Source organism: Beta vulgaris, chromosome 6 (genome assembly GCF_026745355.1).
Source record: "Beta vulgaris subsp. vulgaris cultivar EL10 chromosome 6, EL10.2, whole genome shotgun sequence".
Lineage (NCBI taxonomy): Eukaryota > Viridiplantae > Streptophyta > Magnoliopsida > Caryophyllales > Amaranthaceae > Beta > Beta vulgaris.
In genome coordinates, this window is record NC_079207.1 from 30,629,707 (window position 1) to 30,646,946 (window position 17,240).

Consider the following 17,240-nt stretch of genomic DNA (forward strand, 5'->3'; position numbering starts at 1 on the left):
TGTGCTTTTGTTTATGCTTTAAATAACATCGCACAAAAGAGGAGCTACTGGTTGGATTTAGAAATGCTTTCTGAGAGGATGATTCATCCCTGATTGTTATGGGAGACTTCAACTGTTTCTTTAATAGGGAGGAGAGAGTAAGGAGTACAGTTAGAGATGTTGAGATGGAAGATTTTAAAAGATATATAACTAGAAGTGCTCTGCAGGATATCAAATCTATTGGTTATTATTATACTTGGAATAATAATGGATAGAGTTTTATACATCTTGGATAGGGTGTTGGGTAATGTTTTGTGGGTGGATGAATATCCTACTACAGAGGATTATTTTATGCCTGAGGGTCTTTTAATCATTGTCCAATGCTAGTGAGAGTCTATCATGAGATAAGGAATAGGAGATATCCTTTTAGATATTTCAAAATGTGGTGTAAAGCTCCTTGTTTTCTAGAGAAAGATAAAGAATGTCAGGAAACTCATGTTGGTGGGATTAGCAGCATGTTTAGTGTGGTCAAGAGACTGAAAATGGTGCATCATACCTCAAAAGCAAAATAACAAGGAACGCTTCTCTAATATCCAAGTTGACGACGATATGGCAAGAAAGAAACTTCAGAATTGCTAGAAGAGAATTCATGAACGTGATCTTGGAGCTATTAATGAAGAGATTCAAGCTGCTGATGAGTATAAGAGGATCCATGTACCTCTCTTATTCGCAATAAAAGGCAAAAATAAAATGGATAATGTAGGGAGATGAGAATGCAAAAGTGTTTCATAGAGCTATTAAGGGAGGCAGGTTAACAACACTGTGTGTGGAATAAGAAATAAGGAGGAAAAGTGGGTGGATTATGTAGAGGAGGTAAATGATGCTTTTGGACTATTGTAAGTGCTTGTTAGGAACCGAAAGAGTTGCTAAAAGTATTGTTTATGCTGATGTAATTGAGAGATGGCTTGTTATGTCTAATGTGCATCAATGGGAGATGTTGATTTATTATTTTTTCCAAAAATTATGTGAAGATGATATGTCTTTCTAATCTATTTTAGGTGATAAATCCCCTGGCCCTGATGGGTTTGGGTCTTTGTTTTTACAAATATAGTTGGTCTATTGTGGCCTTGATATCACAAGAGATGTTCTTGAGTCTTTAATTTAGGAAAGCTTTTATGAAGGAGATTAACACAATTGTGCTTGCTCTTCCCAAGGTAAAATGCCTAGGAAGTGTCATTGAATTCAGGCCCATAATCTACTGTAATCTCATCTATAAGTGCAATACAAAGCTCATCTGCTTTGGATTGAAGAAAGTTCTGCCTTAGATCATTGTAGATAATCAAAGAGCTTTTATTGAAGGAAGATTTATAGCTCATAAAATCATGATTTGTCAAAATATTGCGAGGAATTATGCAAGGAAGCAGTCTAGCCCTAGTGTGACTATAAAAATTGATATCGTAGACACATAATCGTGTCTCCCCCTTTAAGGATCCGATGATGAAACATACCGTGGTCTTAATTGGTCCAACCCAAGGGTAGAGCTCTATTAAAAAACCCAACTAATTATTCATGATAATAATTAATTGTATTTTGAGCCCCATTCTTTGAAAAACCTAATTAATTGTTTAACAATAACTAATTAATGTATTTTAATAAATAAATATTTCCCAAAAGATATTTCTTATAGTTAAAATCAGATTTTATCCCATAAAATCATATTTTTGGAATTAAAGGATGGAAGAAATCTTTTACAACGCGTTTTCTAAAAAGCTGGCAAAGGCATGTCAGGAGCCAAGCTGGTGCCTCAAGCGCACCAACCTGCGCCTGGCACAACTCTGCCCACCTGTTCCAGGTGCACTAATGTGCACCTAACACGTGGATTTTTTGACTCATTCAGAGTCCTGCGTTAATCGCAGGTCTCTGCATGATAGACGGACTTTTTTCTTATCTTTTTCAAAATGCGTGCCACTTGAACACTTTCTATTGTGCATGCCGCGTCATGCGCGTGACACGTTAGACGACGCCAGGTGCAGCTGGCAGGTGCGACATAATGTCGTTTTTCTTATAAATAGGCTTGATTTCTGTACAAATTGAAAGAAGATGGATTTTTACACATAACACTTGATGAATACTTTACGAATACCTCTTCACAAACTAAAAAAACCTCCCTACAAAAATGTGTACAAAAAATACAAAAAATAAAGAGCCAAAGGCATAAAAAATAAAAAGTCAAGTTAGGGGGCTTGCACATAAGTTCTACCCCTCATTTCAGATCCCTTTAATCCATCAGAACCTTATCCTGTATAATCCAAATCCACAATCCCTACCTTAACTTAACCAATTGAACCTTCATCTAAACTTCAAGCCATAAACCTTTCAACCTTTTATAAACCCTAACTCCTTGCTCAAGGTATGTCCAAGCCCGCTAGGTAAAAAACCCGAAAGGGCGTCATAGGTAAAATTTTGGGCGCAAAAAAAAAAATTAGATCGGGAACTACGAATGGTATGATCTTGCAAGGATACTTAGAAATCCTCATCTCAAGGTCCGACTACTTCTATAAAATAAAATTATTAGTCATGGTCTAATGATTTGATTTTCTAGAATTTAGGTGCATATTCTTTCTAGATCCCGATATAGAGTCGAGTTTGAACCTAGCCTTTGTTACAACCTTTTCCCACCTACAATCATTTGAGTTACAAAATTTTTGAACTTTTTATATTTCAATCCAAGCTCTCCTTTTCCCTAAAGGACTCTCCGGCAATCCCGTGATTTCCGATGAAATCTCACTTTGCGTATATCAACTTCCCAATGAACAATACCCATCGATAACTTTTACGTTCAAAACATATCAACTACATTACAATATCAGATCAAGTACATGACAAATTCAAGAGACCCGATTATTGAAATCAAACTCCCGAAAAGTTGTAATCCATGGACCTCGTTACAGACCCGATTATTTTCTAAAAATAACTTTCAAAAATCGTCCTATTCAATCCTGATCATTCTATCATTCTGCATATCTAGATCGTTTAGCCATGCAAAACCATGACCTTGCATTTCATGCATTCTAGTCTTGCATAACCCTGACCTTGCATGACGTGTCATCCGTTAGCTTTACATAATGTTAGTCATTGCATAGCGTCTCATGCATCCTTAAAGAGTCTAAGTTTGCATTATTGCATCATTATGTGCTTATGAGAGTTGTTTGCACCTATCTGCTACCATATTCTTCTAGAGGTAATCAGATTGCGTGTAGTTATTGTCCTGCATACTAACTTTGTTTTGCATAGACCGACATATATAGATCAAATATTAACTGTAGAGCGTTTATAATCGTTCTCTGTCCCGACATCGTATACTTTGACTTTCGTTTTCATGAACCTCATTCAAAGTCGGGGATTCTGTAGACATATAATCGTCGTCACCCCATTTAATAAGGATCCGATGATGAAACATATTATGATCTTAATTGGTCTGACCCAAGGGCAGAGCAGTCTGAAAAGCCACCATTTTGAAAAGTCTTAAATTCCAATTTTAAAGCCCAATTAATTATTCATGATGATTAATTTTATTTTTAGCCCAATTCTTTAAAAATCCCAATTAATTACTTAGTAATAATTAATTGATTTATTTTAATAAATAAATATTTTCAAAAGATAGTTTTTATGGATAAAATCATATTAATCCGGTAAAATCAGATTTCCAAAATTAAAGGATAAAAGAAATCTTTTATAACACGTTTTCTATAAACTGACAAATGCACGTCAGGAGCCAGGCTGGTGTGTCTAGCGCACCAACCTGCACTTGACGCAGAGTTATGCGTCTAGTGCACCTTTGTCCAACTGTTGAAGGTGCAATAATATCACTTTACACGTGGAATTTTGACTCATGCGAAGTCCTGCGTCAAGTGCAGGTCTCTTCTTGAGACACAAAGTTTCTTTTTTATCTTTTTCAAAAAGCGTCCCACGTGTACACTTTCTATTGTGCATGACGCATCATACACGTGACACGTCAGCTTGCACCAGCCGCGGTTGGCGTGTGCGGCGCAATGTCGTTTTTCCTATAAAATAGGCCTGATTTTCGTACAGATTGAAAAAAGACGAATTTTTACACATAACACTCGACGAATACTTTACAAATACTTCTTTACTAACTACAAAAACTCATACTTTCAAACATAAACACATTCAAATGTACATACTTCCATACATTTAGATTCCCAGGCTTCATGATTGCTCGTCCAGAAATCAATCTCGCAGACCCAAAGCTACGGTATAATCCTAAGGGTCCTTAAATAAATTCTTTAGTTTTAGATTGAAGTTACTAAGTGTTTCTTCCATGATGTCGATATTTTTATAGAATCATTCTACTGTATATTTTAAACCTTTTTTCTTTCTTTTCCTATATTATTATATGTTTGCCTGATTATTCAATGACTAGTATATGATTGTTCTGGTTTATTGTTTTTATCACCCATATAATATTATTGTTAATCAAGACCTAAACAGCTGTTGTAACATTAATTAGTAATTTGTTGAACCAACTAGGCTCCTTGTAATAATCAATGCAAAATAACATTCTATTGCGTAAACATTGACATGAATCGATATTTAGTAGAGGCCAGCAATGGGCAACATGGTTCATGATTGTGTTTGTACCCTCACCCCTTAGCTCAATCTTTGGTTCATTTTGACCATCTATGGAGTTTAGACGAGAAAATCTACATTAGATAAGTCCTTATTTTGTCCCGAAGATGTCCCAATATCCTATTAGTTTTATGATTCTTCCTTTAAAGAATTGTTGGCGACTTCAAAATATTTTCAGTTTTTAGTCAAATATAATGCGCGCTCATCCCACTTAGGAGAAATAAAAACATGCCTACATATATGAAGAAATCATATGATTCCATCTATTCGAGTTTTTTTAAGAGAATGTTGATTGCTTTCGAATTCCCTGATAAATTCATAGAATTAATTACGGAGTGTGATTGTACTCCTAACTTTTTTCTTTGCTTAATGGTAATTTGCATAGTATTTCTGAAGGGAAAATGGGTATTGCGATCATATGTATCCCCTTCTATTTGTTGTTTGCATGGTATACCTCACTAGAATTGTGAGTAGAGTGGGTGGTAAACTAAAATTTCATTTTCATAGTAGATGTGCGTGTGAAGTTTCACCTCTACTCTACAGATGATGTGATTTTGTGTTGTTGAGGTAATTTTCTTTCTGGTTTATACAATGTTGCAAGGGCTCATACATTTCTCAGAAGCTTGAGGTATGGAGCTGAACAAGTAGATGACCGAGGTCTTTACTGCTGGAATAAAGAAAGATGAGGTGTAGAGAATTTTTGATTTCTATGGTTTCGGTATTGGTCATTTCCCTTTCAAGTAATTGGGTGTTCCAATTTAAGCTAAAAGAATTTCTTCCAAGGAATGCAATAATGTGATTGAAAAAATGAGAGCCAGAATAAGAACATGGAGTAGTACACATTATTCTTATCATGGGAGGCTTCAACTCATCAATACAATACTTATGAGCCTTCGCTTCTACTCGGAACGAGTTTTTACTTTGCCTAAGAAAGTTCTCAAGGAGGTGGATAGTATTTGTAGAGCATTCTTATGGAGTGGGGAATACTATAGTAGAAAAGCGGGTTATGTAGCCTTGCCTCAGGTAGGTTTGCCTAAGTTATTGGGTTTGAGAAATATATAACTTTGGAATAGTGCTACCATGGGAAGATATGCTTGGGCTATTGCAAAAAAGAAGGAAACTTATGGATAAAATGGGTGGGTGAAATCTATGTAAAAGATGCTGGATGGTGGGAGTATGATATTCCTACTTATAGTAGTTGGTACTTGAGAAAGGTATGTGAGGCTAGAAATCTTCTTAAAAGTGTGATGAGTGAAGATCATTTGATATAAATGGAGTCTTATTTTGTTAAGAAACTTTATTAGTGTATAAGTGGTAAGATTGAGAGGGTTGACTGGCAGTGGCCGATCCAGCGTGGTTTTAGTGGATTCAATTGAACCCACATGCCGGCGAAAAAATGGGCAAAACTCGAAACAATAAAGGAAAACATAAAACAACGTATATGTGAAAGAAGTGCATAGGTTAATGAAAATGTAGTATTGGTCAGTGGTAAAAACACGAGATAATCTCTTCATTGCGTGCTCGAATCTTCAGCATGCATTAGATTTTTTTTGTCAAGAGTTTTTTTTTTTTTTTTTGTTGCTTGTTTTATTGTAAGTGTTGGAGTTAAGGCTTGGAAAAGCCTTGGCTCATTTTCTTGTTTGTCCCACATTGCTTGTGGGAGGGAATTTCTTCATGTTTATATATTTCCTCCCTCTTCCATCTATTGAGTTGTGACTAGAGATGCTTTTGTGGTTGGATGATATGTTTGGTTTGGGCTTGCTATACACACGCGCGCGCGCCGCCGCGCCGGACCAGGCCAGGCCATGGCTTTGGGCTTTGGGCTTTGGGCTTTGGGAATAAACTTAACTTAACTAAAGTTTTGGACCCGGGAGCTACGCGTGTGTGGTTGTTGGAATTCTGTAACGTTTTACCGTTACAGTTTCATGTGATCCCTAATTACCGCCCATTGATTTCTGTCTTGATTGCTATCCGTTTTTTGGCTTGATTTCCCTATAAAATCAGTGCCATTCTGTTCAGTCAGATACACACAAAAAATCAAACACTCTTCTCTCTTCTCTTCTCTATTCCTGGGTTTTCGTGCTATTCTCTAAAGCTCAGTTTGCTAGTGGTGGCATTCTTAGCTGCTGTGTAGACCTTGGGGAGCATTCCGGCCCAAATCGATAACCACCATTGTCGGGCCGTAATTGCTATCAAGTCAGTGATCTCCTATCACGGCACAGCCTTGAAAGTTATCTATTTCTGCTTTGGAACCTCTTTTTCTAACAATTTGAAAGCAATTAACAATATTTGCAAATGGCGAAAGTTCAACCAAATCAATGGCTCATCTGTCCAAACTTGAGTCCCTTGATGGAAATAACTACAAACGCTGGGCTCAGAAACTTCTTATGTTTTTCGAGCAACTGGATATTGACTATGTCCTGTTCAATGACTGTCCCACTGCCATTACGGCTTCTGCTGATTCATCTTCTCCTTCTGCTGCTGTCATTAAGCAGAATGAGGATAAAATTCTGAAATATGAAAAAGATAATAAAACAGTTCGTTTCCATCTCCTTAATCTGATGACTAATAATTTGTTTGATTTGTTTATGGTTCATAAGTCATCTAAACTGATTTGGGAGGCCCTTGAGAAAAAATATGGGGCTGATGATGCTGGGAAACAGAAATATGTTGTAGGAAAGTGGCTGTCTTTCCAAATGGTTGATGACAAACCTGTCATGGACCAAGTTCATGTCTACGAAATTTATGTGCTGATGTTCTAAATGAGGACATGAAAATCTGTGAGGTTTTCCAGGCTAATGTTCTGCTGGAAAATTTCCTCCTTCCTGGAGGGAGTTCCGTAACAATCTGAAGCATAGGAAAGAGTTCCTTCTCTTCAGGAACTGATCAGCCATATGAGGATTGAAGAGGCCAACCGATCAAAGATAATCAGGACTCGGCTCTTGTCAATGTTTCCAAAGCTAATCTGGTGGAATCTGTTGCTGCGCCAAGTTCTGATAAGTTCAAGGGTAAGGGCAAGAAGGTATTCAACAAGGGTAAGAAGCAAGGAAAAGTGAACAAACCAAGTGGTAAGATTCAAAAGAGGACCTTTGTGTGCTATGTGTGTGGAAAGCCTGATCATAAGGCTTACCAATGTCCTCAACGCCAAGGTTCTGTCCAAAAGAAAACTCCTCAAGCTAACCTTGCTGTTTCGGATGATGTTATTGCTGCTGTGGTTGTTGAAGCAAATCTGGTCGAAAATCGTTCTGACTGGATTCTGGACACCGGGGCTTCAAGGCATTTCTGTTCGAACAAGGAGCTGCTCCATGACTTCCAGGATGCAACAGAAGGTGAGTGCGTCTACATGGGGAATGCAGCAACTGCTGGAGTGCTTGGACATGGAAAGGTCACTCTAAAACTTACCTCTGGAAAAACCCTCTCCCTTTCAAATGTCTTGTATGTTCCTACTATGCGTCGTAACCTAGTGTCTGGTGCCTTGTTAAACAAAGCTGGTTTGAAAATTGTTTTTGAGGCTGACAAGGTTGTAATGACTCGTGGTGGGGAATTTGTGGGGAAAGGGTATCTGAGTGGGGGTTTGTTTATTTTAAATGTTGCTTCTTCTGTATCTGCTATTAATAAAACTGTTTGTGGTTCTGCTTATATTGCTGAGTCTTTAAATTTATGGCACGGTAGATTAGGACATGTGAATGTTGCTTCTATTAAGAGACTAAGGACCTTAGAATTGATTCCTAATCTGTCCTCAACCGAGTTTTCTAAGTGTCCTATTTGTGTTGAAGCAAAATTTACAAGAAACCTTGCAAAACTGTGACTCAAAGGACCACCCAACTTCTAGAATTGGTTCATACAGACTTAGCTGACTTTCAGAACACTAGAAGTAGAGGAGGAAAATTCTGGTATATTTCCTTTGTTGATGATTACTCGAGGTTCACTAAGTTATACCTTCTTAAGACCAAAAGTGAGGCAGGGGAAGCTTTTTTGAAGTATAAGGCCGAGGTAGAAAACCAACTTGATAGGAAAATCAAGAGGGTTAGGTCTGATAGGGGTAGAGAATATGAGAACTTCTCTTGGAATGACCATTGTGAGAAATTGGGAATCATTCATGAACTTAGTGCTCCTTATGTACCCCAACAAAATGGTATAGCTGAAAGGAAAAATAGGTCCTTGAAAAATATGATGAATGCTATGCTTGTAAGTTCTGGGTTGCCTGATGAAATGTGGGGGAAGCTGTTCTTTCAGCTTGTCATGTTCTTAACCGAGTTCCTCACAAAAGATTAGATAAGACCCCTTATGAGCTATGGAAGGGTTATCCTCCAAACTTGAGTTTTCTGAGAGTGTGGGGGTGTCTAGCCAAAGTTGGGCTTCCTGACTATAAAAAGTCAAACATAGGACCTAAGACTTTTGATGCTGTATTCATTGGTTATGCTCATGCTGCATATAGATTCATGTCTTTGAGTGATAGGTCTATCTGTGAGTACAGAGATGCTGAGTTTTTTGAACATGTTTTTCCTTTGAAAAAAGGTGATGTTGCATCTGTGCCTTCTTGTTCTTCTCCTGCTGTTGATTTATCTACTTGTTCTACGCATGATGTTCTACCTACTTGTGATACTCCTGCTGATTTGACTTTGAGTAGTAGTTCAGTTGACATGCATGCTAGTAGTTCCTCTGTCGTAGATGAGCCTAGGAGAAGTAAGAGACCTAGAGTAGCAAAAGACTTTGGTTCTGATTTTGTTACTGCTTTTCTATCTGAAAGTTCTTGTGTTGACTTGTTGAGTGATGAACTAGTTTATGCTTTCATGATAGAAGAGGACCCAAAGACCTTTGATGAGGCAATGAGATCTGTGGATGCCAGTTTTTGGAAAGAGGCCATTAAGAGCGAGTTAGATTCCATAGTGTCTAACTCTACTTGGGAGTTAACTGACTTACCTAAGGGATCAAAGACCATAGACAGTAAATGGATCTTTAAAAAGAAGTTGAGACCTGATGGAACTATCGAGAGGTTTAAAGCTAGGCTTGTCATCAGGGGCTTCACTCAGAGGAAAGGACTAGATTACTTTGACACTTATTCTCCTGTGACTAAGATAGCCACTATTAGGACCCTGCTTGCTCTTGCTGCTATTCATGACTTAGTTATACATCAGATGGATGTTAAGACTGCTTTCCTGAATGGTGACTTAGAGGAGGAGATTTACATGTCTCAACCTGAGGGTTTCGTGGTGTTAGGTCAAGAAGATAAAGTGTGCAAATTGAGGAAGTCCTTATATGGTCTCAAACAAGCACCAAAACAATGGTATGAAAAATTTGATAGTACTGTGGTGTCAAATGGTTTCATTGTAAACAATTCTGATTCTTGTGTTTATTCAAAATTGATAGGATCAGATTGTGTGATTATATGTCTTTATGTGGATGACATGCTGATTTTTGGTAACAACTTAAAGGTGGTTAATGATACTAAACTTTTCTGTCTTCAAAATTTGAGATGAAAGATTTGGGGGAAGCTGATGTGATTTTAGGAGTCAGACTTAAGAGAGTCTCCGGTCGCATTTCCCTTAGCCGTCTCATTATGTGGAAAAGGTGCTTAAAAAGTTTAATTCCTTTGATGTTGTTCCAGTGAGTTCTCCCTATGATTCTAGTATTCATTTGACCAAGAACTTAGGTGAAAGTGTCTCTCAAAGTGAATATGCGAAAATCATAGGTAGTTTGATGTACCTCATGAACTGTACTCGACCTGACATAGCTTATGCAGTGAGTAGACTTAGTAGATATACACATAACCCTAGTAATGAACACTGGAGTGCTCTTCATCGTCTTCTCAGATACCTAAAAGGAACTGTTGATTTTTGTTTGCACTATTCTAAATTTCCTGCTGTTCTTGAAGGATTTTGTGATGCAAACTGGGTATCTGGTAATGATGAGATTAGTTCAACTAGTGGCTATGTGTTTACCCTTGGTGGTGGTGCTATATCGTGGAAGTCTTCGAAACAGACTTGTATAGCACGTTCCACCATGGAGTCTGAGTTCATTGCCCTCGAGTTGGCAGGGCAAGAAGCTGAATGGTTGAGAAACTTGTTGTCTGATGTTCCTTTATGGGGTGGACAGGGTTCACCTGTCTCTCTTCATTGTGATTCTCAAGCAGCCATTGGTGTTGCTAAGAACAGTGTCTACAATGGTAAGAAGAGACACATACGGATCAGACATGGAGTCGTCAAACAACTCCTGAAAAATGGGGTGATTTCTTTGGACTATGTGAGGTCCGAAAGAAATCTTGCAGACCCCTTTACTAAGGGGTTATCTAGGAGAGTTGTCCTAGAGTCGTCGAGGGGGATGGGGCTAAAGCCCATTAGTTGAGATCTTATGGTGGATACCCGTTTGTGGTCAAACGAAGCCATGAAATCTTAACTTGCACTACATTTCCCATCCCTATGACACATGGTAGTGCTTTTATCCATAGCCTATTGGTGGTGCTTCTGAGACGCACTTGATGGATATACATTGAGAGGTTGAGCATTTTGCTCTTAATAGTTCCATATCCCTCCGGGGTGGTGTTATTGAGAAACACTTGATGGACTACCTACGTAAGTGTGGAGGTTAAGCCGCCTTCTATGAAAGACTGGGCTGTCTTTCTAGAGCACTTATTAGACCCAAGAGTATGCGCATGGCTATAAAGCGCTTGTGATGTATCGCGGAGATTGCACGATCTTAAGGTAGGTATGTGTTGTGGGGGTCTCAACGGAACTCTGGTGAGTTCAAGAGTATTCACTCACTAGATAGTAAGTTGTTGCCTCATTTCACTATGCATCAATTCAAATCGAAAGATATTGGTGTTAAGTACTTTCCTTTCCTTACCCAGGAATTTCTTTTGCTTTTCTGAGCCTTTGTGGGGGATTGTTGGAGTTAAGGCTTGGAAAAGCCTTGGCTCATTTTCTTGTTTGTCCCACATTGCTTGTGGGAGGGATTTCTTCATGTTTATATATTTCCTCCCTCCTTCCATCTATTGAGTTGTGACTAGAGATGCTTTTGTGGTTGGATGATATGTTTGGTTTGGGCTTGCTATCACACACGCGCGCGCGTGCCGCCCGCCCGGACCGGGCCAGGGCCATGGGCTTTGGGCGTTGGGGAATAAACTTAACTTAACTAAAGTTTTGGACCCGGGAGCTACGCGTGTGTGGCTGTTGGAATTCTGTAACGTTTTACCGTTACAGTATTCATGGCAATCCCTAATTATCCGCCCATTGATTTCTGTCTTGATTGCTATCCGTTTTTTGGCTTGATTCTTCCCTATAAAATCAGTGCCATTCTGTTCAGTCAGATACACACAAAAAATCAAACACTCTTCTCTCTTCTCTTCTCTATTCCTGGGTTTTCGTGCTATTCTCTAAAGCTCAGTTTGCTAGTGGTGGCATTCTTAGCTGCTGTGTAGACCTTGGGGAGCATTCCGGCCAAAATCGATAACCACCATTGTCGGGCCGTAATTGCTTTCAAGTCAGTGATCTCCTATCACGGCACAGCCTTGAAAGTTATCTATTTCTGCCTTTGCGAACCTCTTTTTCTAACAGTAAGTCCTTTTTTGCAATGGTCTACTTTTCCCCCTTCTTTAAGCTTCCCTTTTGATTTTAACCTTATGATTTACATATCTGATATCTCCCTTCTGCCCATGTATGGTATTGGTACACTATCAAGTAATAAATATGGTTTAATTTTCGTTTTCTTCCAGTTTTGCTTGCTTAAGCTAATAATCAAGGGTAATGATATATGTAGTTAGTATCAGAAGGATGGCATATAAAAAGTTGATATATTTTTTAGCATGGGAATAATTCAAAAATGCAGGATCGACAAAATCATGCGTTGACTGGAATAATAGAAGTAAATGTTTGATTATATTTTGATTTTTAGCTTTTCATAGGTAACTTCAACCCCTAAAAATAATGTACTTATGTATATAACTTTTCATTAATTATTTATACATTTACTAAACCAAGTCATGAAAAAATTCATAACATTAATGGGCCAATTCAAGGGAAAATTTTCTTAATATTAGATGCTCCGTAATTTTCTTATAAAATTGGTATTAAGATGTGACCAATAAATTATAATGACAGAAAACTCTGTTAAAATTGTTAAACTTTTAATTTTCATTAAAAAATGTAACACTATAGTAAAATGTAACTTAGAGTAAGAGTTAATTTTAGATTTATGTTCAAACAAATCCGAACCCACGTGACTCAATTTCTAGATCCGCCACTGTTGATTGGGGTCCTGTAGTTTTAAATAGAATCTCAGTGCTTAAGCATAGATTCTTTATGTTGCTTACTATGAAGAACTTAATGCAGACAACAGAAAGATTATCCAAGATTGGTGTTAGCAATGACCCTCTATGTGTGATTTGTGGATTGTAAAATAAAACTCATGATCACCCCCTTCTTCTCTTGTAAATATAATAGTGATGTTCTCGATAGAATCAAGTATTGCTTAAACTGGAGAGCTGCTGATATGACAGTAAATGGTTAAGCACGATGCGTACAGAGGAGCTGTTCTCAAAGTTGCAAAAGAAGGATGTTCTAGCTGTGTTAACATCTTGATTCATTAGATTTAGCATGTCGTATATGAAGCTTTGTGGCACCAGAAGGTCACTAACTTACATAATACAATCAATATAATTCAGAAAATAGTGCTTGAGATAGTTTATAGTGTTTTACCTAGAAAGATCACTAGAAGAGACACAGATTGGGTGACGCAATTAAGTTGTCAATCTGTAATTAGCTGTTTGTGGCTATGCTGTATGGTTTCGGTTTGTAATGAAATCTTACTTATTGAGAAAAAAAACAATGCGATTGATATGAAGACTGACATGCATACAAGTAACATTTTCACATATGAGAAAGTATATCTATTTAAAAAACAAATCTATACAAATATATTAAAAGGCATGCGAAAGAAAGCATGTGTGACATGTGGCACTCTCCTCAAATTTCTAATCCAAATCTTTTATGTCTATGTGTACTCCTCACTTTAAAAAACTGTGTAAGTGCATGGTATCGAACACGTGATATTTGGAATAAAAGTAAGATCTTAACTATTAATACACTATGACTTTGTTGTCTAATGTTTAAAATAAAATATGATGAAGTCTTATAATAATTATAATTAACTAAAAAAGACTTAAATAAGTATATATACTCCTTTTAAGGTATTGTTTTCAAACTTAAACCTTTCAATTTTTTTTTTCTTATCACATTGTGACGTGAACTTTTAAATTTCTTAATGGACAAAAAATACGAAAAGTAGCAAAATAAATAATAAAATTTAAAAATAATAACAAATTTCTTTATTGTAACTGACTCGAGTAGGGGTGAAAGTTCGGTGTGTGGTTTGGATTAGGGCCTAATCCAATCCGATCCGAATAAAATTTTGATTTTAATTTTTCAATCCGAATCCAAACCAATTAAGGTTCGAATCCGATCCAATCCAATCCGAAATTTCATACTCTAGATTGGATCCGATCCGAAAATCCGATTTTTTTTTAAAACTATATAGTTTTTCGATGAAATAAATTATGCACGACAGCAGCCTAGTAGACTTAGGAAATGAGAACTAAGTGTAGTTAGTTTTGGGGGAAAGATTGAAGTGCTATTTGTATTGGGCTATGGAGTAGGTTTTTTTATAATAAAAAAATCAGTTAAGCACTTAAGCCCAATCAAGATACATAATACAAGACATATTACTATTTGGTCATATTGGATTTTTGGATCCAATTACCCTCAATCCAATCCGATCCGAAAATCCAAATTTTCAAAAAATCTCGATCTGAATCCAATCCGAACACAGTTCGAATCCGATCCGAATTACTAATTCGGATTGGATTGAATTGAATTTTGGATTTTATCCAAATAACTTTCACCCCTAGACTCGAGGTATCGCCGAGATAATAAAAATTAGTGCTATGCAATATCAAGTTTTTCATAAATGGCACGGTACATGACTCGTATGAGTAGCACAGGAATTATATTGATAACTAGATAGATTAGTCTATTAAAGTCTAGAAACTAGTAACCAAGACATATAATCGAGCATTAACTCTTGCATATAATTTATGCGGAACTAGGATGATTAAATGTAGTTATGCAATAATAACACAAATCTAAAGAAAGGACACTAACCAATTATAAAAGGAAGAGTAATGAATCCCCCTTTGCCTTTGGAGGTATCAAGATTGTTTTCCTGCTCTCTGTTGCTCCTTTCAATTTCCATTTCACTGATTTGTGTGTGTATCAAACACTTGGGTTAGCTACATAGACGGTATATATAAGAAATTGAGCTGATTATGTAATTAATGACTTTTAAAAGCATATACTTCCTCCGTTCCATAATAAGTGAAACATAGGAGTTGGACACGGGATTTAATAAACATTACTTTCAAAGGCCAAAAAGTCTTAAATACCCTTTATATTAGCAAAAAGAGGAGAGAGAAAATGACACCCATACTGAACATGATGAAAAAAGAGCCCCAAATTAAAGTGGTGGGAAGATGTGGCGCTAGTTTTTTTGGCTTCTTCCCTCCACTTTCTTTTCACATTTCATAAATTACCTTTAGTTAACATGTTTAAAAGTCAACTGCCTATAAAAGACAGCAGCTCCCTTTACAAAATATCTATCCTAAAAATTAATTTACACATTCCACTACACACTTCAGTCTTCTCTCTAAAATTTATAGCTGAAGAGAATTTACAAAAGTTCAGCTATTTAGCAACGTGGCAGCAAAAGCACATTTCAAAGCAACCAAAAATTGAATTCCATGGATGAACAAATAGCTGTAGAAGAGCTCATTCAACTGGAAGAATATTTGTCCTTGTACCCGGAAGATGATGATATTGATTCAGACATGGAGGTATGCTTCTCATCTGAATCTGAAAGTGAAAATGAAGAGGATACATCAAACTCAGAAAATAGGACTAATGTCATTAATTTTCACAGAGAAGGAAACAAAAAAAATTTAACAAATGACCAAAGGAAATTTTTAGTTGATAGGTTGTTAATGATGTCAACTGATGGTGTTTTACCTAAGGGAGCCATGAAGACAATGTGTGAAGAATACAATGTTACTAGGGTCACACTTTGGAGATTGTGGTCAACAGTCAAGTCACAGTTGCAACAAGGGTTAATAGTTGATGTTAACAACAAAAAAAAAGGAAGGGCAGGGAGGAAACCGAAAGAATGGGATTTAGAAAAAATCAAGGCAATTCCAATTGAAAAACGAACAACTATAAGAGCTTTAGCCAATGCACTTGAGATTGGAATTTCTGTTGTCTATAGACTAATGAAATCAGGCAAGTTAAGAGCACATACAAGTAGTATTAAGCCATCACTTTCAGATAAGCATAAGATAAATAGGCTTCGCTTTATACTTGGCCAAATAATTCCAAGAACTGTTGATTCATTACCTAGATTTTCATGTATGTATAATGTCATACACATAGACGAGAAGTGGTTTTATATGAGCAAACAAACTCAAAGGTTCTATCTTTTTCCATGGGAAGAAGAACCTTATCGGGCATGTCAAAACAAAAGGTTTATTCCAAAAGTTATGTTCGAGGGAGTTGTAGCTAGGCCAATTATTGCTGAAAATGGGGTCATCATATGGGATGGGAAGATTGGAATATTTGCTTTCACTCAGATTCAGTATGCAAAAAGAAATTCATGCAACAGGGATGTGGGGACAGCAGAAACTAAAGCAATTCAGAGCATAACTAAAGAGGTTATCAGATCAAAGCTAATTAATGAAGTGTTGCCCGCTATAAGGGCAAAATGGCCAGCAGGTTCATGCAAGGAAATTTGGATCCAACAAGACAATGCAAGGCCCCATATCAATGTCAATGATGCAGATTTCAATGAAGCTGCAACAAAGGATGGGTTTCAAATCAGATTAACATGTCAGCCAGCCCAGAGCCCAGATTTAAATGTTTTAGATTTGGGTTTTTTTGCAGCAATCCAATCATTGCAATACAAAGCTTTTCCTTCTAATGTAGATGAACTTGTGAAGGCAGTTGAAGATGCATTTGATGCTTTTGAACCAAAATCACTAAGCTACACATGGTTGCATTACAAGTATATTATGCTTGAAGTTCTCAACTGTGATGGTGGTAATAAGTACAAAAACCCACACAAAGGTAAAAAAAAATTGGACAATTTAGGGTTGCTACCAACTGAAGTGGAAGTCCCTGAAGACTTGATTCAAAAAACTATGGAACATTTACAAGATGCAGCATAATAGAAGAAGACAGAAGACAAAGAAGTTGCAACATGCTTCATATTTTGGGGATAGAAATACTTCATGTGTTTGCAAAGATAGAAGACAACATTTTGAGGCGAAAGTTGTTTGTAATGGCAAAACATGTTTAACATTTTGGATATGTTTGTGAATTAATGCTATTACTTGTTTGTTAAATGTTAATTTGCTGATTTTGATCATCATGTAATATGCATTTTCAATGCTATAGTAACCTTACCATTACCACTTGCGTTAATTGTACTTTTGCTTAGTCTACCTATGCTCTGAATTTACTGCACATACTTCTATAAGACTATAAGAAGTCACCATCTTATTCGACGTTAAAAAA

The 17,240-nt window shown here is 36.9% G+C and overlaps 1 protein-coding gene across 1 annotated transcript; it reads left to right on the forward strand.

Moving 5' to 3' along the window:
* Positions 1-15,418: 15,418 nt before the first annotated feature.
* Positions 15,419-16,891, forward strand: LOC125498744 (uncharacterized). The gene has a single exon (XM_048647012.1). It carries the CDS (start codon positions 15,419-15,421, stop codon positions 16,889-16,891), a length of 1,473 nt encoding a protein of 490 aa, XP_048502969.1.
* The last annotated feature ends 349 nt before the right edge of the window (positions 16,892-17,240 follow it).